The 21,775-nt window shown below is 39.2% G+C and overlaps 1 protein-coding gene across 1 annotated transcript in view; it reads left to right on the top strand.

Moving 5' to 3' along the window:
• Nucleotides 1-21,775, top strand: part of FOCAD (focadhesin) — a gene marked incomplete at its 5' end in the record, with an annotated part of 50,912 nt that overhangs the window by 28,786 nt on the left and 351 nt on the right. The window contains 16 exons of the mRNA XM_009866659.1: nucleotides 1,031-1,120; nucleotides 2,025-2,172; nucleotides 4,078-4,197; nucleotides 5,156-5,278; nucleotides 6,120-6,197; nucleotides 6,547-6,618; nucleotides 6,771-6,876; nucleotides 7,975-8,055; nucleotides 9,092-9,220; nucleotides 12,834-12,949; nucleotides 13,145-13,405; nucleotides 14,035-14,124; nucleotides 15,283-15,460; nucleotides 18,203-18,300; nucleotides 19,145-19,396; nucleotides 20,540-20,615. Coding sequence (XP_009864961.1) covers nucleotides 1,031-1,120; nucleotides 2,025-2,172; nucleotides 4,078-4,197; nucleotides 5,156-5,278; nucleotides 6,120-6,197; nucleotides 6,547-6,618; nucleotides 6,771-6,876; nucleotides 7,975-8,055; nucleotides 9,092-9,220; nucleotides 12,834-12,949; nucleotides 13,145-13,405; nucleotides 14,035-14,124; nucleotides 15,283-15,460; nucleotides 18,203-18,300; nucleotides 19,145-19,396; nucleotides 20,540-20,615 — 2,018 coding nt within the window. The remainder of the gene's footprint in view (nucleotides 1-1,030; nucleotides 1,121-2,024; nucleotides 2,173-4,077; nucleotides 4,198-5,155; nucleotides 5,279-6,119; nucleotides 6,198-6,546; nucleotides 6,619-6,770; nucleotides 6,877-7,974; nucleotides 8,056-9,091; nucleotides 9,221-12,833; nucleotides 12,950-13,144; nucleotides 13,406-14,034; nucleotides 14,125-15,282; nucleotides 15,461-18,202; nucleotides 18,301-19,144; nucleotides 19,397-20,539; nucleotides 20,616-21,775) is intronic.

Raw genomic sequence — 21,775 nt, 5'->3', positions numbered from 1 at the left:
CCATAAAAATGTATAGTTGGTGCAGAAGCACAGGGATCAAGCAGATTTGGCTGCAAGTTGTTGATTTGTTCAGTAAAGTTAATTGTTCTGATGCACCCGGCTTTGTTAAAACACTCTGCAGCATTGTTCTGTTCTAATATTCCTACTTCGGTGTCTTAATGCCTTACTGCCTCTGACTCAGCCACATAATTTGGGAATGGACTGTCCATGAGTGATTAGTCAGTGGTGACAACTGAGCTGCATACAAGCATTAAAAGGCTTTTAAAGAGAATGATGTTAGATCAGCTTGATATTTTGGAGTACATGAATCTTTATGTTGGGACATTGGGTTTTGTTTGGTTGGTTGGTGAGGCATATTGAAATTAATAAATTTATCTAAAAAAATTATGGACTGTATCAGTTTTTACTTTCCTACTGCCCTGCATAATTTCACATGTTCTTTCAAGGTCTGACTTTCAACAACAGCAAAACTTGTAGGGATGTAGCTAATATAAAATCATAGAGTTAGTTTGCCTTAAAGATATCCTATTCATTAAGAAAACTGTACGTATTTTGTAAGAGGAGGGTCCTTATGACTCCTTTAGGGTGACATGTAAATGCTTCCTTTTATATCAGTATGTTAGGCAAAGAAATGGAGGGAGATATTTATGGAGCTAATAAATTGTCATGAATTTTCAGCTTATAAATAGTTACAGGTCTGACTGAGATCATTCTGTCAGCATCCTCATAGTACTGTCAGGCACTGGTCACCCTGGGTGCTGGGTTTCTTTCTCCATGTTGCAGCAGTAATAGTTGCCAGTTAAGGTCTGAATATGTTTTTATTATTTGTATATGAGTATGTTTATATAGATCTGACACAAGTGACGGCTCACAGAGTTACAGCTTACAAACAAGTGCAAGACCCTATTGCAGCATGAACTCTGTTTACTTGCCCATTCAGTCTTAGCAGGAGGTGTAATAACCTACATGATTTAAAGTGCAGAGCTGTGTTTTCAAAATTTTTTGTTTCTGTTTTGGTTTGGTTTTGCAGTGATGTACCCAGTCAACAGATGAACTTAGTTCTCCTGAAGTCCCTGGATGCACTGGAAGACTGCTGTTTTGACACCAGTCTGGAATACAAGTGAGTTTGCTTCATTACTAATGATACTTTGTTTAATTTTGAGCTCCAGCTTTTTAATTCATCTTTGGGTCCTGGCACCACTTTTGGGCTGCCTTTATCTCCATGTGAATATCTGATATTTCAGCCTATGCCCAGTGCCTCTCAGCCTCCCGCCATGCAAGAGCCCAGCTACATCTCCTCAGTCCTTTTGTGTCAGTGAAAGAGATGCTATTGGGTACCCTAAAGCCATCCCTTCTCACAGATGAGCCAGCGGTGATCCCACAGCCTCTGCTTTCGGGGCAAGGATCCGGCCTCACTGTTTCGATAGCCTCTCATGAACTTGTTCAAGTTTTGTTGGTGTCTTTCCTGCATTCAAAGCAGTATTCCAAGTGTGCTGGTGAGCTGGGGTGATCCTTCCCCTGTTCTCACAGCTGTTTCCTCCTTGTGCTGCCCATGTACTGCTGGCCCTCATTCCTGCCTTGGATGCATGTCTGGTCGTGCATCAGCTGAGACAGACATTTCAAAATTGGTAGCTTTATTAAACTTGGAACAACCGAACAATAAAACATATGTATCAGATGCCATTAAACAACTAACATAACATGGTAGTGTGTGTCTTCTACAGTAGTCATTTCCCTTTTAAATAAGGGAAGGTACTGTAGGGGTAGAAAGAACGAGTCTGTATGTGTGGGATTTATTATTTTAAACACACATTTTCTTCTTATGCTTTTATTTCATCCTGTGTCTTCCCAAAAGAATCACCTATGTGCAGAATAAAAACTATTTGTAAAATTGACTGCAGTAAGTAATTATCCACAAGGCAAGGCCAAGAGGTCTTTTTGCCCAGCAACCCATGTTGGGGTGAAGAGAGAGTTCAAAGCAGCCAGAGCGTACTTAATGCTTTTTCTTTGGTCTTTTCTTGAAGCACTGGATGTATTTTGGGAGTAGGACTTGTTCTTTCACTTATGAGTCACAGCAGTCAAACAGAATCGCGAGTGCATGTCTCTGCTTCATTGCGAAAACTCTGCAAATACCTGAACAGCAGTGAGGACCAAAGCAGAAGTGTCCAGGAGGTATGACCTACTTTATCACAAATTTTAAACCTTCCTATTACATTTTGCCTCATCTTAATAACTGTAGACTTTTTTACTAAAGCTTTGTGTGTTTGATACTAGAATTCTTGGTTTCTAAATTTTTTATGCAATGTATGGTTTTATATCTGCTGAGAAAAGTAATAATAATAAGAAACTAACCTGTAATGCTGCATAAACATTAAGAAACTGCCTGAAAAGATAACATACATCATTCTAAAAAGTGCTTCTTTAATTCCTTAACCTCAAAGTAAATTGTAAGAAGTTGAGTCTTGAGTGACTGTGGATATGTGATATGTGTGTCTCTCATGTATACCATTGTTGATCTACTAGAAGGCAGGCAACAAGTTACTTTCAGAGAGAACCTTAATGCTAATAGTTCCTCCTTCAATATGCATTCCGTTTCCTCATTTGAAAGCTGCTGTCAGTAAGTAGTGTGAATCTTGCGGTTGCAAATGCTGCTATGGCCCACTTTGCTGTTCTCTTTATAACTGTTTTGAACACTTAAATGGAGCTCTGTTAACTTTGAGCACGCGTTTCTATTTATTTTCTCAAGATACGTCCTGTAAGTTGTAGCATGGTCCATGCACTAAGTCTGTAACCTTGTTGAGGTAAAACGTGAGATTGGAGGAGTTTACAACAGAAAACAGGAATCAGAATAGGCAGGTGTTCTGCTTAAAAAAACCCTAACCCTGTACCTGATATATGTAAGCCTTCAGCAGCTGAACAGCAGAGTTGCGTGATCTTCTGGTTTTTTTCCAAGGGAGCTAGCAGAGATTGTTAGTATTATTCTATTTTCCCTCTTGGTACTGCTCTAAAAGCTCTTTATTAAAGGTCTTCTTTTATGGAGTTTAATTTTTTTTGACAGTACATATTTGTTGGGGATTAGCCTTTTGCAATTTAGGGTTCATGCGTTAAAGTGACTTACAGCTATGAAATCATTTATCTCTCCACACAGATCTTGAAGTACTTTGCTGAACATGAACAGGGTTCTATACAGCAAGTTCTGACATGAAGGACAGCATCTGTTTAACATCATGAGATAGTCTAAGATGAGAAGTGAAACATACCCTTTTCAATTAAAATCTCTGTGAAGAGTTGTACTTAAAATTACACGAGTAAAATTTGGCCAGCACCCTAGGATGAATAGTACTACATTTGAGATGCACAAGAGGTTCTTTCAGAGGTGTAAATGGCAGGGATATAATACTGTACTTGAGAGGTAACTTTGGCCTGCTGCAGGAAGAAGTTCAGTCTGAGCGTTACTTGCTCAAAGTCAAGTTTTGTCAGTCCTGCACAGTAGATTGGTGCTCTCTACTTCCCTTAGTCACGTGGTGGTCTGTTGCTTAGCTTTGGAACAAAGGAGGTTAAACAGTTGACACAGTTACCTTACTGAAAGTTCAGGCTTCGTTTCCTTATTCTGCCCACCTAAGGCTGAACAGAAAAGCTATGTCACTTGTGAATCCTTCTGCAAGGATATGAGGCTACTGTCCTAGCATGTGTCGGGGAGACATGCATATCCTAGCACTGCATGTGGGTCATGTGTACTTTGGCCTTATGGACCTGTTCCTAGCCCTGGTGGAATCAGAGCATGCTCTGTATGCTCACATAAATAACGATCAGATACTTGTGTTGAGACAAATAACTACATTTGTGTGGAAGAGCAGGAGGTAGACCTACAAAAAATCAGAATTATTTCCAAACTTTAGTTGTATTTGTTTATTGTTAGCATCGATGAAGAATCTTTAGGAGCGGGAATAAGCATCTGAAGGTATAAATTGAAAATATCATGGCTTTTTTTATCAAGCTAGTACATTGCTCCGTGTGCACATTGCTACAGTGAATTTGGTCCGATACTGGTTAACAGAATAATTTAATTTTTTTCAGGTACTTGCCTATTCTGTGGCCTGTTCCTGTGTCTCGGCTTTCAGTGTTGGAATCATAGAAGCAGCTGAGGCTGAGGAGGCCATGAACAAGCTAAGGACCTTAGTGGAAAATAATCAGCAGGTCATAATTTACTATTTGGGCTTTGCTTCATTTCTATTTTTCTTTTATCTGTTTAATATTGGATACTGCTTTAACTGGACTGTAACTTTAGGAAAATTATTATCTTAATCTACTTTCAGCATTAACTAACACTGAGTGTGCTGTGCATACCATGCAGTTACCAAGACTACCATTTGATCCGTTGATGCATTGTCTACAGGTGCATAACAATTCAACACCTAACATTCTGTGATTCAGTGATTACTAGATAGTTAAATAAAAGCAGTTATTATATGTTCAATTGCATTTAGAAGGGAAGTCAGTAATTTTGACTTCCTCCTCTCTTTAGTCCCTGTGTCCTGCCAGTTTTTTGTCTCTTATATAACGTTTTTTCTTGGTAGGAAAATACATCTACGGTACTCTTCTGATTTTTTGATTTTTACTTTCCTGTGGCCTCCAGGCAATGGATTGTAACCACAGGCACAGCTTCTTTGTGGTATCTGCTTCATCCCTAGTGTCCTAGGTTACCCTAAAAAATGCCAAAAATAATCTCCATATTTCAGTATTGAGTAGATGTTCTTTTTTGTTAGATGCTTGCCAGAAAGAAAGGAGAGGGGGAAAAAAAGGAAAAAAAGCGGCAATTTTTAATCAAAGTCTGCTTTAACACTGGTCAACTGTTCAAAATGTTTATATGGAGAACAGGAAGTCAGAATAAACTATCTTTGTTATAACTTTTTATTTTCATGTCATATCTAAAGTAAAGGCTCCAGAGCAATCTAAATGCCAAAGATCAGTAATCTCGGAAAATCCTATGCAACTTGACAGGAGAAAATACTCAAAATAAGAGTTTTAGACAGACATTATTTCTAATTATTGGGAAATAAGAAATGTTTACATATATTTTTTCAGTAATAAATATTAAAAAGAATACAGAATCCTTTGGAAGATCTGTCTTTAATGGGTCTTTTTCACCTTACAGACCCACAGTTTTGCTTTAGCTCTAGGTGCAGTAGTACATGGACTGTCGGCTTGTGGTCATGGAAAAGCCGAAGACCTGAGTAACAGACTAATGCCAGCCTGGATAAAGATTGTACTTGCAGAGGTAAAGGAGTTTGAATTGATATCCTGTTTTTTGCAAGGAGGGTGTGATTTTTAATGAACAGTAGGACGTCCCCTGGTCTAGTCGAGAGGTGGCATCCCTGCCCATGACAGGGAGGTTGGACTAGATGATCTCTAAGGTCCCTTCCAGCCTGTGACATTCTGTGATTCTATGACATAACTTCCCTTTCCGTGACTTCTTCTGCCAGAGCAATGCTATGAAAAGTTAGGACTGTCTGAACAGGCTGTCTGATATTTGAATGCAAAAATATATCTTTGGACTGTTTGTTAAAGAAAAAAAAGTGTTTCTCTTCTGCTTGGATGATTTATGGGAAAGACTTATCTCAGTGAGGTATTAATTCGGATATCTTTACTAATTTGGAACAACGTCCAAGGATAAAATCCAGGTTATTATTCACAAGATGCCTTGTGGAATTAGATGCTACATATCAAAATTAGACTGACAGAATGGTGGTTATAGTTCCTCAGTTGTAATAATTTTAATTTATCTCAATGTAATAAAAATTTTATGTTTGAAATCAAACTCTAAACTTAAAGATAATTGCAGCTGAAGGTAATTATCAATAAAGAAACTGTTTCAGAGTTGCACTGGTGTATTTTGTAAAATACAGACTGTGCTATAAGAAAGCTCCATGTAAAGCTTTCATTCACCGGGAAAGGGATGAATAATTATCCAACATTCTGGACTCTGACCTGAAGAGGTTGTTGGGATAAGTCTACAAGTGATAGCAGTCATGGGTTTTAAGTTGGAAGAAACAAGTATTTTGTCCTGTGGTGGTGTTGTGTGACAGCATTGACTCATTGATCTCAAATTTTGCTTCCAGGGTTCTCCAACAATGCAGCGTCTGGCTGCTGTCAATGGGCTGGTTGCACTGGTGGGTTCTGAAGGAGGTGTGATACAGGTGAGATGATGGAAGCAAATGGTTCCCTTATCTCTTCTAGAAATTTGCTTAGAAGGCAAGATGGAATGACACCCTCTCCATCCTTACAGCACTGGTTATATACTAGGTATCCCATTTATGCAGTAGTGAGTCATGTTTGGTATGAAACAAGTAGGATAGAATTACAGTGTGTAAAGTGAGTGACATTGGGGAAGAGTTTACAGGCATGCAGGCTTTCTCCTCTGCCACCCTCTCTGTAAAAAAGCACGTATGCAAATGTAATCTGTCTTTCCAGCACCTGATCTCTTTGTTGTTGTTGTTATTTTTCCCTTATAAAATTCACATTGTTTTTCTTCTTTTTCTCTGGCAGCTGAAGTCTGAGAGCATTCAGTCTTCCCAGTTTCAAAGTAAACTGAATGAAGTCATCAGGACCCTTACACAGGTAAGAAGGTAACCTGCTTGCTGCTTTGGATAATGCCAGAGGGTGCTGTGACACCTTGCACAAACCGATCAAACAACTATGTAACGTCTGTGTCCAGCTTGAATGAGGGAATGTAGGGAAGTTTATCTAACTTGTGGTTTATTTCTTAACAGATAATCAGTTTTTCGGGGCAGATTGGCCTTCAGACAAATGCAGCAGTGCTTTTGGGATGCCTTTATAATACATCGTGCTTGTCTTCTACCCAGGGCAGGGCATCTGGTAAGATGCTTTATTACTGCTGTTTAAAGAATATATAGAAGTAGCACCCAACTAAAAATGGACACATGAGATAGTACAGGCCAGACATTGTAGCCCTATTAAATGACATGACAGCCTTTGAATAAGAGACCTCATGGTCCTGTGTGCCAGACCTAAAGGTTGGAACATGAAGCAGGAATCAGTGTGCTAGATAGGATGTCCCCCATTTGCTTTTAGTTGCGGTATCAAAGTAAGGTTCTAGGCCATTCTGGTCAATCTCCTATATTGCTTCTGTCTTTATTCTCTTATTGCGAAGAAGTTTTAGATCATGTATGACGTGTTTGACATCTACATTATCTGCTCTGTGCCCTGAGAACTGATTAGCCTACTCTTTGTTTTAACACTTCCCAGTGTATCAAAAAGACAACAGTTGAACTGGTCCGTAGCAAGAGCAAGCTGACTTTTCAAAAGTATTTGTCTAGAAGAGATACTCTCTTGTTAGCTGAAGTAAAAAACTGTAGTGTTCAGTGCATTTTCAGTGTAGCAATTAGCACAAAAATTTATCTACTGTTGATACATCATTACCATCTGGTGGTGTTTCAATATCCATTGGAAAAATAGAGGCAGGATTACACCATTGATGAAACAACACTAATATGAGGGAACTAATGAAGTGGAAGCTGTTCACTTCAGGGAGAACAAAGGTGGCTACTAATAGTTTTAGATAAACTTCCTTATCACGGAAAAGGCATTCTTGCAGTTTCTACTTTTGTATAGTCTTGGCACGTGTGCCTGAGGTTAGATAGATTTGGAATGTCTCTGTTGCATTGAGCTTTGTTAGCTTTTGAAGCTCTCCGTTTTAAAGCCTGGCACAAAGTGGCTGATGAATTTTAATGAAGTTCTTATATTTATCTTTTCAGTTGGTCATTGAATTTGGTTTTTCAGAGTTGGCACCTCTCTCCAACACAAGTATTTAGCTTGCTTTAGAAGTCAAAAGGTCACCTACAGAATTAATTATCTCAAACATAGCTCAGTTGGCCTTTGAATTTGCATGGGAGCTGGAGGTTATAATTTCTTCTGACATGTTTTAGCATATAAACAGACTTTTCGTCTTCACAGTTCCTCCAGATTTTAGCTACTTGCCTGAAAACAGCTTTATCAGGGCAGCCATTGACTTTGCCATTGAAAGTGGAAAAAAAGGTAAGAAGGGATGAAACTTCAGTATCCCTCTGGGAAATTTGTTATGACTATAAAATGTAACTGTAATAACCTGATTTTATTTGCTTTGATAATTTCTCTGTTGAACTTCACTAATGTAGGACATCTAATCTCTAAACAAAGAACTGAATAACACTCATAAAGATAAGGTAGTATTGTGCAGTTAAGGCTTTAGTTTTCTCCACTAAATTTTTATGACTTTTTAAGCCCTTTCCCTTTCCAATTCTCTCTGTATGTATGAGATGAACTATCTTCTCTGTGGGAATGAAATCACTTTAAGTGTTAGCATGTGTCCTTACGACATCCTCAGGCAAAGTTTGTTACGCCTTATTTCAGTGATATTAGCTTAAGATTATCTGTAACAGAGTGGTATTGAAGTAGGTTACTGCTATGTGTAGTAAATGCAAAGGAACCTGAATAAAAGTATGCTCTTACATGAGGAGGACTAATATAAGAGAGATGTCTTAAGGGAGTTAAAGCAGAGGATATTATTCCTTTGTGGAACTAGGTGAGCTCACTGATGTCCTGTGAAGCAGGCTTTCAGTGGAGGTAAAAATTGCCAATGCCTTGCATCCAGGAGAACTTTCACTGAGTTAACGCTACAGTATGTAGCAAAGGTTAGCACCTGTCTGACTTCTTTGTGGCCTGCACCTACAGGATGGGAAGGAGTCGTATAAAACTTCGCTATTCTCCTACTAACAAATGCAAAAATACTACCCTACAAGATGAGAAATATCTGTAATAAGTCATAAATTGGTTCAAGGAGAAGGAACCACTTAGTTGTTTTTATCAGTAATAAAGTCTTTTGATAGGGCGTTAATGTTAAAAATACAACTGCTGATTGCAGATAAGATAGAAGTAATTCTGAGATTAAAAAAGCACATATACCAGTAATTTTGTAGTGCTTTTCAGTTCTTCACTATGGATTGGTCTTCAGTGCAGTGTTCACAGTTTTTTTCCTGAGCTGTTTAGCCAAATGTATGTATATAAAATTCAGACTCTGAATCTTCTGTTGCAGGCCCTGAATCGGTTCCAGCTGAACTGGTGAAAGTAGCACTGGCACCCATTGCATCAGTTGCAGAAAGCCATCAGTATCCACCTGTAAACTGGTCATCCATTCTTTCTCCTTTGATGAGGCTAAACTTTGGTAAGGTTTAAAGTTTTCTGATAAATTTTCTGTCTTAGTCACAAGACTTCTTTACTAACACAGCTGTCACAAACTTTAGCGTGTGTTTCAGGGCTTGAAGTTATTCTAAGAATTGAAGTGTTTGCTTTGTTTTCAAGACCAAATTTTTCCTCTTCACAAGCATATATTTGTGATCACTGTGCAGACAGTTTGTTTTAACTCAATAAAAGGCTACAGAAGATCAGAGCTGAAAAGTTTGGACCAGTATTAGAAGTTCCTTAAAACACTGGTGAAATTGGATACAATTTTTCATTTTAACTATCTACAGTAAGAAGAGCCTGTCATGAAGCTCAACTAATTGTATGTTATTTTCAGTAAGAAGAGCCCATCATGAAACTCCATTAATTGCATGTTATTTTCAGTACCCACTACATGCTTGTCCAGTGCCTTTGTCAGAGGCTGCAGGCAGCTTTATCACAGGTTTGAACTGCTCTGAAGTTCATCGTAGCTATCACTCATCTGAAATACGCTTCCTACTTAATTAGTCTAGGTGACAGAGGAAAACATATCCCTTTTTCCATCATGGTCGTGATTTTGTCAGTACTTCCAAAAGTTTTCTTCCTTCATTCTGGAAAGTAGTTTCGATTCTGAAGTACTGTTCTGGACAACTCACGATCTCTCTTTGTGCCTGTTGTGTTTGAGGTAAATACCTGAGTTTGAAACTCATCTCTTTAAAAACAACAAAGTACTGTGCAAAGTTCTGTATTCCCTTGTTTGATTCCACTGAGTTGTGTTTCTCCTGATTTATGTAACCATTATTACTGGCCTTGCAGATTCATTTACAACTGGGTTGTTGAATTTAAATTGATGTGCTATAGAGCCCATAATATGAAAAGTTGTTCTTCTTTCTTTTATTTATTTTACTTATACACAGTGCTCATATAAGCACTAGAAATCATTGAACTGTCCTATGATGAACAACTATTTACTAGATACAGAAATATTTGGCTACATACTAAACATTTTTGCTTATGCTTAATCTGCAACTTATGTTTTACTTGATATTCTTGCAATTGATTGTGAAGTCTTTCCTAAGAATAAGTCAAGAAAAATCCTATACCGAGCTCTGCAGTCCATGCTCATGCAAATTTATGTGCAACCATATGAATAGCTGAAACTTGTTAAATATACAGGGGATTTTTTTGTTCCTGTTTTTCACTTAGGAGTCTTACTTTAGTAAATCAGGGGAATTCCAGGGGAATCAGTACATTGATTTTGTGGCTATGTTTTTGTTGACTTCAGACAGCATCATAGTCTACATTTTTATATGTAATTTCTCTTGTCTGTCTCTCTGTAGTGTTACGGAAGTTGCACACCTTTCTCTAGATTATATGTATGTGCAGAAATAGATCTTGCTGTGTGCTAATCAACAATATTCATGTTGTGCTAGAAAGTGTAATGCAGAACAGTTGTATTATGACCTAACAGTCCATCTAGAAATGAGGCACTCTAATACACTTTTTCTGCAACATCAGTATCATGAATGTTTTTACAAAAGTTAGACTGTATGCTCAATTATCTCAGATTCTCTAGGTCACTGTTATTTGTGTCTGAGAATTAATGAACTTTATGAACTTTAAATGTTTTACAAATTCTACTGTGAAGATTTCTTCGTCTGTAAACATACTGAGGACAACATAACTGCTTTCCCATCTTAGAAGGTTTATAGCAGTTGTTGTGAAACCATATAATGTGATTGTAGTAGCCCCTGTTCGTTATTCAGTAGGACTTTAAAATGAACAATAGTAGGCAAATAATAATCAGTGTCTTAGCAGTCCAAGCTAGTGAGAGAGAATTTTTTAATTGATTACCACATTATCTTGTTACAATTTCACGCTTTCTAATTTCTGCAAATGAATTAACTTCTCGTACAAGATACTCTGTTTCAAAGAGGCTGCCACTAGACTACTAAATCTGTGCTTTGTTCGTGCACTTTAGTTAGTGAACTTAATGAAAGTCATGCTATATAGATTGCCGTTTTCATTACTTGAAGAATATTTTAACTTCCAAAGCATCTATTTAAGTTTTATAATGACAAATAACAGTAATATCTTCTGTAATGGGTCAAATGCTAGTATAATACTTAGATTGTTTGTCCTAATGTTGCTGTATCAATCATGAATTATATGGAAGCCATGTCATTGCCCAAAGTAGGACTTCAGCATCCTTATGACTAGTTATTCTGTGAAGAAGCAGGCTGTACTTGTCATTAAGGGAACTTTAAAGAGAAACCAATAAGGATTCCATAACCATCATAACCTCTATGCACAGTAAGGTCTTCACATATGTTAACTGAGAGAGTCATAGAACAGTTTGGGTTGGAAGGGACCTAGAAAAGTCATCTTGTCCAACACCCTGCAGTAAGCAGGGACACCTTTAACTAGATTAGGCTGCTCAGAACCCCATCAAGTCTGACCCTGACTGTCTCCAGAGATGGGGCCTCCACCACCTCCATGGGTAACCTGTTCCAGTTGTAAAAAATTTCTTCCTTATATCCAGTGTAAATCTACTCTCTTTCACTTTAAAACCATTTCCCCTTATCCTATCACAAGAGGCCCCATTAAAAAAATTGTCCCCATCTTTCTTATAGACCCCCTTCAAGTGCTGAAAGGCCACAGAGGTGTTCCAGCCCTCTCATCATTTTTGTGGCCCTCCTCTGGACCAGATCTATGTCTTTATTGTGCTGAAGACTCTGAAACTGGACACAGTAGTCCAGGTGAGGTCTCACCAGAGCAGAGGAGCAAAATCACCTCTCTTGACCTGTTGGCCACACTTCTTTTGATGCAGCCCAGGATGTGACTGGCCTTCTGGGCTGCGAGGGTGCATTGTTGAGTCATGTCCAGCTTTCAGTCCACCCGTAGCCCCTAGCTCTTCTCCACAGGGCTGCTCTCTAGCACATCTCCCAGCCCATACTGATAATGAGGACTACCCTGACCTATGTGCAGTACCGTGCACTTGGCCTTGTTGAACCTCGTGAGCTTTGCATGGGCCCACTTCTTCAGCTTGTCCAGATCCCTCTGGTTGACACCTCATTGTCCCTGTGGCACATCAACTGCACCGCTCAGCTTGGTGTCATCTGCAAACTGGCTAAGTGTGCACTCCTGGAAGCTGCAAGATGCTGCAGCCAAGTACCCACAGCAGTAAGTGACTGACCTCTGTTACAGATTATATGGGCATGAGGTGCATGGAAGAGTAGAAACGTGTGAACAAGTGCTAATTGCGCCTACATTTAGCAGGAAAGAATATTGACTTATTTCTCCTTCTGTAGATTAAGTCTTCTCTTGATTTGACGAGTATTTTAACTCTTACTTTTCTTACCATTCCCACATTTTTGTTCTTGAATGAGTTGAAATGAACTTGGACAAATCCTGAGATTTCTTGCTGAAAGTGCATGACTAGGAGGAGGAGACTTCTAACATGTATGTGTTAAAAACTTTAAGCAGCATCTCTAGAAAAGCAAATTTTAGTGTAGTGCTCTATTAGAACAATAACTCCCCTTTATTTTATGAGTTGAGAATAAATTTAAAGTGCAAATAATTTCTTCATAACTTCTCTTTGTTTTCTTCTGCTTTAGGTGATGAAGTAAAACATCTCTGCCTTCAGCTGGTGGTGACACAGGCCCAGTCATCTCAAAATGCAGCAGTGCTTTTGGGAATGTGGGTGGCACCTCCCCTTGTCTACAGTCTCAGTGTACGTATGTCTGAAAATGTATGAGACCTCAACACCTCTATCCTATAAGATTCCTCAGTGATGATGTTTAGGATGTTTCATCACAAAAGCCTTACTGAGTTCAGAATTCTGCAAAAATACTGTTTAACAAATATTTATAGTGAGAGACGGGTTGTTCTGTGACCTTGAAACTAAGCAAAAGTTTTTGCTTTTCAGATGAAAACCCAGAAATACCTTGTCTTGTCCCTTCCTCTGTGGATGAAACATGTTGCAGAGGACAAAATACAGTCTTTTACAGAAGTATTTGTGATGCAACAATTTGAAGTGAAGAACCGCACAAAAAACCCAGAAATTTGCCAGTGTGTTTTACAGGGGTTCACACAGGCAATGAAACTTCTAAACCCTGCCCAGTACTGCTGGAGCTCTCTGTGCCACGCTGTGGAAAAAATATTTGAGCTTCTACCAGATGAGATTCAAGTAAGTAATAAGTATGAGGTGTATGAACGTGTGGGTGTTTTTACTGATGGTAAGTCCCATCTTTTTGCACTCACCTGTCAGATTTGAAATATAGTGTAGCTGTAAAATATTTATTGATAGTAGCTAAGGTGCATGCATAATTTCAGTTTAAGTTACTTTCAGATACTCTTCACAGTATGACTAAGTTGTGAAACCAATTCAGTGTACACATTTCGCTTATAAATTATTTGGTAATGGAAAAATACGGTATTAGTACTGAAATAATTGTTAGTGAAACATGAGCAGAGAGCAATCAGAAGGGTGGTTTTTTTCCTCCACAGGGGATTCAGCTTCTCACAGTAATTTGGAGAAACTAGCTAGCTACAGAAAATATCTCCAAGGAAGAGCACTTTTCTATTAAAAATAAAACAAACTCTGCAAGTTTCCAAATACCATTATTCCTTAAAAATTAAGTACATTCAAGTCCTAAGTAAATACATAATTTCTAAAATACAGTAAATCAAATTAGACTAGAGACTAGATTAAATATTTATTATAATTATTAACAAAGCTCCTAAACTCACCAATTTTAATGATGCAGGAACCTGGGAGTATACATCTAAACGTGCATTTACTTTCTTTTTTACCAGAGAGGGAATCTGGAGATGTATGTTGATCTGGCAAAATGTATCTCGGAAATGGCTGATTCAGAGGTTGATCGCATTGTCCAGATTACTAAGGTAAGGATGTTTTACTCCTTTTAGCACTAAATCATGTGAAACAAGCATGCCTTACCATTTTTCTTGTCACCAATGTTTCAGCTGGTTGGGAGCATTGACTGGTTTATCTCTAATGCAAGTAAGAGTGATCTGGGTAATTTGTAGGCAGCAGAGAGAAGCAGAAGTGTTAAGAGCCCATATCCAAAACTTTCTTAAGGCAACTGAAATACTACTGATTTCACCTGGGAACTTTGAACTGGAGAGTCTAAGTTACCTGGTCCAACTTCAGGCAGGGCTCTGTGAGCAGAACAAAAGTGGTGTTAGTTCTTCTGAATCCCATACCAGTGATGCCAACCGCATACCGTAGTCCTCTGGTTAACATAATCACCTCGAAACAGACTGTAAATGCAACCCAGTGACTAACTGTGTTTGACCTCTTGGGTCCTTGCTTCGGTTAAAAACATGAAATACTTTGGCTCAACAACCTTTCATTCTTTACTTAATGTGCTGTATTTGCATTCACACTCTGAATGTTCCCTGGTGGACAAGATGGCTAAAGATGACAGTGGAATAGAAAAAACCAAAGCTAGCTGACCACTGGAGTCAATTAGCACTGGAATTCTTACCAGCTGAAATGCTAAGAAAATGACGTGTGTGAAGGGATTTGATGGTTTCAGATCGGATTGTTACCAACAAACATCCATGACATAAACCCATGTTGTTCTGTTTCAGCAGAGAAACAAGCATTTAAATAGGTTGGGGAAGCTGAACTGTCGTGTTCTTGTATCACTGAGCTCTTATTTCCACACTGGAAAACGCTATTTAAGAAAGGCTTTTTTTGTCACTGCAGTGAATCTGTCTTGCAAGAAGACTTGAGTCTCCAGAACTATCAAGCTGGCTTCTGTCAATTTAAAGAAGAATGTAAAATTTAAAGCAGCGTGAAAACAATCTAAGTGTACTGAGTTGCACTTTGTTGTACTATTTAGAAGCAAATTAATATGTGCAGTAGTAAAATTAAGATGTGCAGTCTTCTATTTCATAATTCGTATTGAAGAAAAATGAGACTGCTAAACAATCGAATAATTTCTCCCCTTTTTTAATAAAGAGGGATTCAGCATCTACTGTTCCCCACAAGAAAGGTATGTTTTAACTAAATATGTTTTTTAATTTCATTTGCAGAGTAATATAGAGAAGGCCACATTCACAAAAGTGTACTTAATTTCTCAAGGCAGACTGCCTCTGATGACCCTAAGTTCTGTGATTGATACTGTGGCAGGATATCTTCAGAAAGAAAATATTTTATGGATGCTCTTGCAGGGTTTCTATCATGCTCGGATTGTGAGCCATGAAAACACAGGTAAGATCAGGCTTAAAGAGGAATCAACGACAAAATAACAGATGTCAGTGAACCTACACTATTTTTTTTAAAAGAATTTTAAGATGGTTTAACCCAAGCGTTTCCAAATTTCTCCATATTAGAAAATTTTCTGCTTTTCAGACACTTGCACCAAACATTGCTTTTATGTTTTTCTCCAACTCTGTGTTTCTGTGGGTCAGCTACAAGTCAATTAGTTGGATGTCCCTATCCAGAGGATAGTGGTCAAGGGCCTGATGTCCAGGTATAGACGGTGTCACTCAGGGGTCCATACTGAAACCAATGCCGTTTATTATCTTCATCAATGATAAAGACAGCAGGTTTGAGTGCACCCTTAACATGTTTGCAGATGACACCAAGCTGAGCGGTGCAGTTGACGTGCCACAGGGACAATGAGGTGTCATCTACAGGGATCTGGACAAGCTGAAGAAATGGGCCCATGCAAACCTCATGAGGTTCAACAAGGCCAAGTGCACGGTACTGCACATAGGTCAGGGCAGTCCTCATTATCAGTATGGGCTAGGGGATGATGTGCTAGAGAGCAGCCCTGTGGAGAAGGGCTAGGGGGCACTTGTGGACCAAAAGCTGACAATGCACCCTCGCAGCCCAGAAGGCCAGTCACATCCTGGGCTGCATCAAAAGAAGTGTGGCCAACAGGTCAAGAGAGGTGATTTTGCTCCTCTGCTCTGGTGAGACCTCACCTGGACTACTGTGTCCAGTTTCAGAGTCTTCAGCACAATAAAGACATAGATCTGGTCCAGAGGAGGGCCACAAAAATGATGAGAGGGCTGGAACACCTCTCCTACAAGGATAGACTGAGAGCATTGGAGCTGTTCAGCCTGGAGAAGGCTCAGCAGTGGGGAGACCTTTTGCAGCCTTTCAGCACTTGAAGTGGGTCTATTAGAAAGATGGGGACAATTTTTTTAATGGGGCCTGTTGTGGTAGGACAAGGGGCAGTGGTTTTAAAATGAAATATAATAGATTTACATGGGAGGTAAGAGAAATTTTTTTACGATGAGGATAGTGACACTAGAACAGGTTGCCCAGGGAGATGGTGGAGGCCCTGTCCCTGGAAGCATTGAAGGTCAGGCTTGATGGTGCTCTGACCAGCCTGATCTACTTAAAGGTGTCCCAGCTTTGGACAAAATGCCATTTCAAGGTGCCTTCTATGATTTATCTCAACTAGGTACTTTGGAGACCAGAGTTTTGACTAGATCACAGAATCACACAAGAATCACAGAATGTTTGGGGTTGGAAGGGACCTCAAAAGATATCTAGTGCAACCCCCCTGCCAGAGCAGGATCACCTGCAGTAGGTCACACAGGAACGTGTCCAGGCAGGTTTTGAATGTCTCCAGAGAAGGAGACTCCCCAACCTCCCTGGGCAGCCTGTGCCAGTGCTCTGTCACCCTCACAGAGAAAAAGTTTTTCCTAATGTTTTTGTGGAACTTCCTATGCTCCAGCTTTCATCTATTGCCTCTTATCCTGTCATTGGACATGCCTGAGAAGAGCCTGGCTCTGTCCTCCTGACACTCCCCCTTTACATATTTCTAAACATTAGATCCATGTCTCCTAGTGTTTTTAATTTTCAATGTAAGGTAATGTTAAATATATACATAGCACATCAGAGATCCGTAATAGTGCAGTGCTCCTAACCTTCAGATCTACTATCTGTCAGTGGTGTGTGACACAGTAGGCAGGTGTGTATTCCTGTGAGACTGGTTGAATGAAGGAGGTTGCTTACTTTTCTGAATTCCTTGCACTGAGTTAACACAGGAATCAAATTGCCCTTCTGCCTCTTCATAACCATGCCAACTAGCTATCTGGTGGGTTCATGACTAGCTCAACTAAGCGCTGGTCTCATAAAGCACTGGAGCTGATGCAAGAGAAGTAGCAGAGTCACACAGGAAGACAAAGGAGGCAGAAACCAGAGCATGGGAGGCAAGAATGAGGTCTCAGCATTTTCATGTCAGAAGGATCTTTGGCTGCCTGTGTTCAGAGAACAGCTTCACAGTATTGCATTGCTAGATGCCTTAGCTGCCAGTTGTGGTTGAAGAACTTGAAACAGTAGTGAGTTTTGAATCAGTGATCTGAGGCTGCTTCAGGTAAGAGAGTATGCAACATGAAAGAGGGCGCAGGCAAAGAGTGCAAGGAGATGATAGTATATGAAGTGACATGGTCTTGAAGGTGAAGAATGTTGAAGTTTGTGGAAGGTAGAATGGAATTTGGAAAGCAGAATCTGGATCCATGAAATACTTGAGGACTGCTTTTGTTTGCATGCCTTGACTGTGTGATCCTCTCTGAACTGGAGGGGGATATTTTTAGCAGTCCCTGCATACTTGCCTAGTGTACAGTGACATCAGTGCTAGACACTAGATGAAATACTGGGGCAAAAACTTCAGGGAGGCTTTAGGATTCTGTAAGTGGTCTTGTATGCAGACTGGGTTACTGGGACCTGCAGGTTGCCACTATGTGAAATAGCTCTCGCTCAGCATTCTTTTCTTCTGTGTATTCAATGTGTGGCCTACATTGTAAACAAAGTTTTTGGACTGCTTAACTGCCCATAAGCCTTCTGTCAGTGGCAACTGTGAATCAAATGTGATAGTGGTATTGGTGGTGATTGTTCTTCCACAGTCAGTGCTTTGTCGCTGTAGTGTTTGCTTTTTAATAAAAAATGGTGCATTCTAGTGTTTTTTGTGAGATGGTGTTTTTGTTGTTCTTCTAGGAGTGCTGAAAAGGATGAACTGGCTACTAGACCTGATGGGCTACATCAGAAATCTAGCGTACAAGTCAATACCCTTAAAAAATGTTGATCTTAAAGAGGTACATGCTGGGAAAATAACTTCCAGCTTTGGGGAAAAAAGGAGGGATTGATGTCTTTCATATTCTTCCCCATGCCTTTATATTTTAGAAGACTGGCATCTTACCTCCATAAAGAAATTCTTCTCAATTTTTCTGAGTGCATGTGTATTTAAAGCTCTTACTTTAAAATAAACATGACATCTAAATTATGATAGAAGCTAAAGGCAACTAAGGGAAATGAGTGCCTGATTTTTTACTGTATTTGGAACAATTAAAAGAAAAATCTAAATTCACCACTAGAACTATCTAAGAAGGTCAGACTGTGCAGCTGCTGTTTCTAAGAGAGCTTGGACAGTGTTAGAGAACTGCTGTTGTGCATTGTTACATCCGTTCATCTGTTTAAGCCTTCTGGTTGAGGACATAAAATGAGCTACTACTTAAATCAGAAAGGCATTTGTTACATTGCTCCAATATTTGCCAACTCTTTGTAATACCACAGGGGTGACCATCTCTTAATTTCCTTCAACAGTCAGCTTACTGTAAAGAAGTTATTTCCTCATTTTAAATTAAATATGGAGCAGCCTTAATCTAAAGGATGATTTTAGAAGAGTGTGGATTTTCTTTCTGTAGACATTTTAGTTTAATTTGGAGTTTAGAAAAAAGCTTATGCTGCTTCAAAGCATAAGAGAATATTAAGAACTTTTTAGTTCTTGCATTTTGAATGTTAGCAGAATATTCAGATAATTGTTGTGAAGAGCAATCTACTGTCTGGATTTTTGGTGTTTGGGAATTTTTTGTGTTTTTTTTTCCCTTATGTATTATTTATTCATTTAATAAAGTGCATTTTTGTCTTTTTCTTGCTTAGTGCATAGATTTTCTCCTGTGGGTGTTTGCAGCTTCCGTGGTGGCCTGGGCTGACCATGGTGCACCACTACTGCTTGGCCTCAGTGCTAACTGGTCACTGTGGAAGCACCAAACTGTCTTATCAGAATTATCTGAGGTTCACATTGGCAAGCACCCTGCTGACAAACTTGCTCTGCAAGAGACCCTCACTCTACTTCCAAGCAGCATTTCCCTTTTGCTGGCTAAAGAGCCCTGGAAAGAGCAAACACAGAAGGTAAAGTTGCATGTAGTGGTAAGTGTTTTCTATGAGTCAGAAAGCACCCCATTTTTAGTAGTCAGCTTGAGTCTTAGGTGGAGCCGTTATTTCCTCCGTATCTATTCCATCTGACTTGTGATCTTGTTTTGTCTTTATTTGTAATCAGATATGACTTGTTTCAAAAGATTGAAGGTAGTTTCTCAAGTAAAATAGGAGAGTTGCAAAAAACAGAATACATTCCAGTGAAAGGGAGTCAAACTTTTACGAGATTACTTACAACTGGGAGAGGAGTCTTGGCAGCTGTTGGTAGCAGCTCAGTCTTTTAAACACTGAAAAGCTGCTGCTGCTGAGCATCACCACACTGGCATTCAGGACAATTAGAGATCTTCTGAGCAGTTGTAGTGTGTGTCATTTATTTTCAAGTATAAATTGAAAATAAGTGGAAGATTATGTCTAACTTGGCAGGTGTACTATAAATTACTTGTGGTTGAGATGTGTGGAAATATTGTTATAAACCTATAGATTAATGGTTAGCTGTTTTGCGTAAACCTGAATCCATTAACGACTGTCGCCTGTGCAATTCTGTGCTCAGAGTTACTGCTAAAGTCAGTTTTCAAAATGCAGGAGGAATGCAGGAGTGGGCTGTTAATATGAAAGTGCCTAATTAGACTTCAGGGAAGAATTCGAGACTATACCCTGAAAATCATCCTCATGAGTTTGAAACACCATATGGTCATCCAGGCATTCCTTGCTGCCAGAAAAATGACAAGAAATGGGAGATCGAAAGAGAGACAATAAAAGTTCTGATGGATTTGCAGTAGAATGTTTGTCCAAGAGACCCGTAAGAAAGGATCATATTAATAGGTTAAAGGCATGAGCAAGCAAGACAGAGAAACTATTTTCTGTGCCTTATTTGTTACAAAGAATTATTACTCAGGTAATGAGAAGGAACAAAGAGTTAAAGAGAAATTGCACTGACAGTGAGGTGTACTCCAAGGCATTTGGATAGTTTGGGCAGAAGCTTGATTGGTCACTGCCTCTGATTAGATAACTGGAAGTTCAGCAGCAGACACATGTTGCCTGTCAAACTGAAAAGAATTTTTGGTGTTCTGATAGAGAGGCTCTTTTAATTCAGATTTTCCTTTAAATTTCATTCTTTAGTTTATTGACTGGCTGATCCATATGATGGAAAGTCCTAAGGAAGCATTATCAGAATCTTCAGCAGACCTGTTGAAAGGTAGGATATTTTCAATGGAGTCCTTATATTTTTCCATAACTATCAGTATGGATCAAAATCCAGTTATTAAAAGGAGTTAGATGAATCTATGCTATTAGCACCTGTAGGGCAGCTATATTTTGTCTTTAAGGAAACCTTCACATATATGTACTATATTTGCTATCTCATCTGCCGATCCTTATAGTGTACCACTGAAGATCCAGAGGACCTAAAGGTACATCTGGTCCTACAAGCATATTCCGGTGGTAATCCATCGATTGTTTTTTGAAGTTATTCTTAAAAATGAAGTGCAACATCCTATCTGGAAACCTTCCAGTACTAAACAGAAACCACATAACAATTTATTCAGATGCAACTGAAGATGGAAATGTGGGGAAGGGAGTGGTCTAACAAGAAGGAATAGAGGAATGAGGGTTGCTGAACAGATGTATGAAAAGATAGATGGGAAGTACATGATATTTTGAATTACATTAGTGGCCTTTTGGCCCTAGCGTGCATCCAAATGCTCACCTAGAGATGCAGAATTGTGTGCAAGTCATTTTAAGAGGACACCACAAACACAAAAGTGAAGTGAGTGTGCTTGTGCTTCCTTCCATATACTCAGGGCACCTCCTTTGAATCACCTGATTTGCTGAACCTAAACATGGCTTCTTGAAATCTGATTATAAGCTTTGTTTTGAGGATCTGCAATATTGAGTCACTCTGTAATAAATTTCAGAATTCCCCTGTTGCATCTGCTAAGCTCCACCGGAAACGATGCTAAGGCTAGTTGGAGCATCTCCTCTGTACATCAGAGGATTCTGATATACACCATGTATTATCAATGTGTCCTGACTGAGATGAGTCATTGTTTCACTTGAGCTTTCCATTGTTTTTTTGCTTTTGAGTACTAGAACGTGAAACAACATTCTAGATAACTAGAATGTGACTGATTTGGTTACTGGATTATGCCTGAACGCATGATCCTTACAAATTCCTTTCACAGGAATCGGTGAGTTGTGTTTCCAATCAGTGAGCTGCACAGAGGACTTAAGACATTGCACTTTGTGCTTCTGCTCTTCCCAGTGCCTCCTATCTCCCCTCTTGCATCACTGCTCATTGAATTCAAACTCTGCAGTGTTGGTTGGTCTGTGGGCTACTTCAGAGTACTGGTCTAATTA

Source organism: Apaloderma vittatum, unplaced genomic scaffold (genome assembly GCF_000703405.1).
Source record: "Apaloderma vittatum isolate BGI_N311 unplaced genomic scaffold, ASM70340v1 scaffold11993, whole genome shotgun sequence".
NCBI classification, from domain to species: domain Eukaryota; kingdom Metazoa; phylum Chordata; class Aves; order Trogoniformes; family Trogonidae; genus Apaloderma; species Apaloderma vittatum.
The sequence above is the reverse complement of the archived record's forward strand: the minus strand, read 5'-3'. Positions and strand labels throughout refer to the sequence as shown.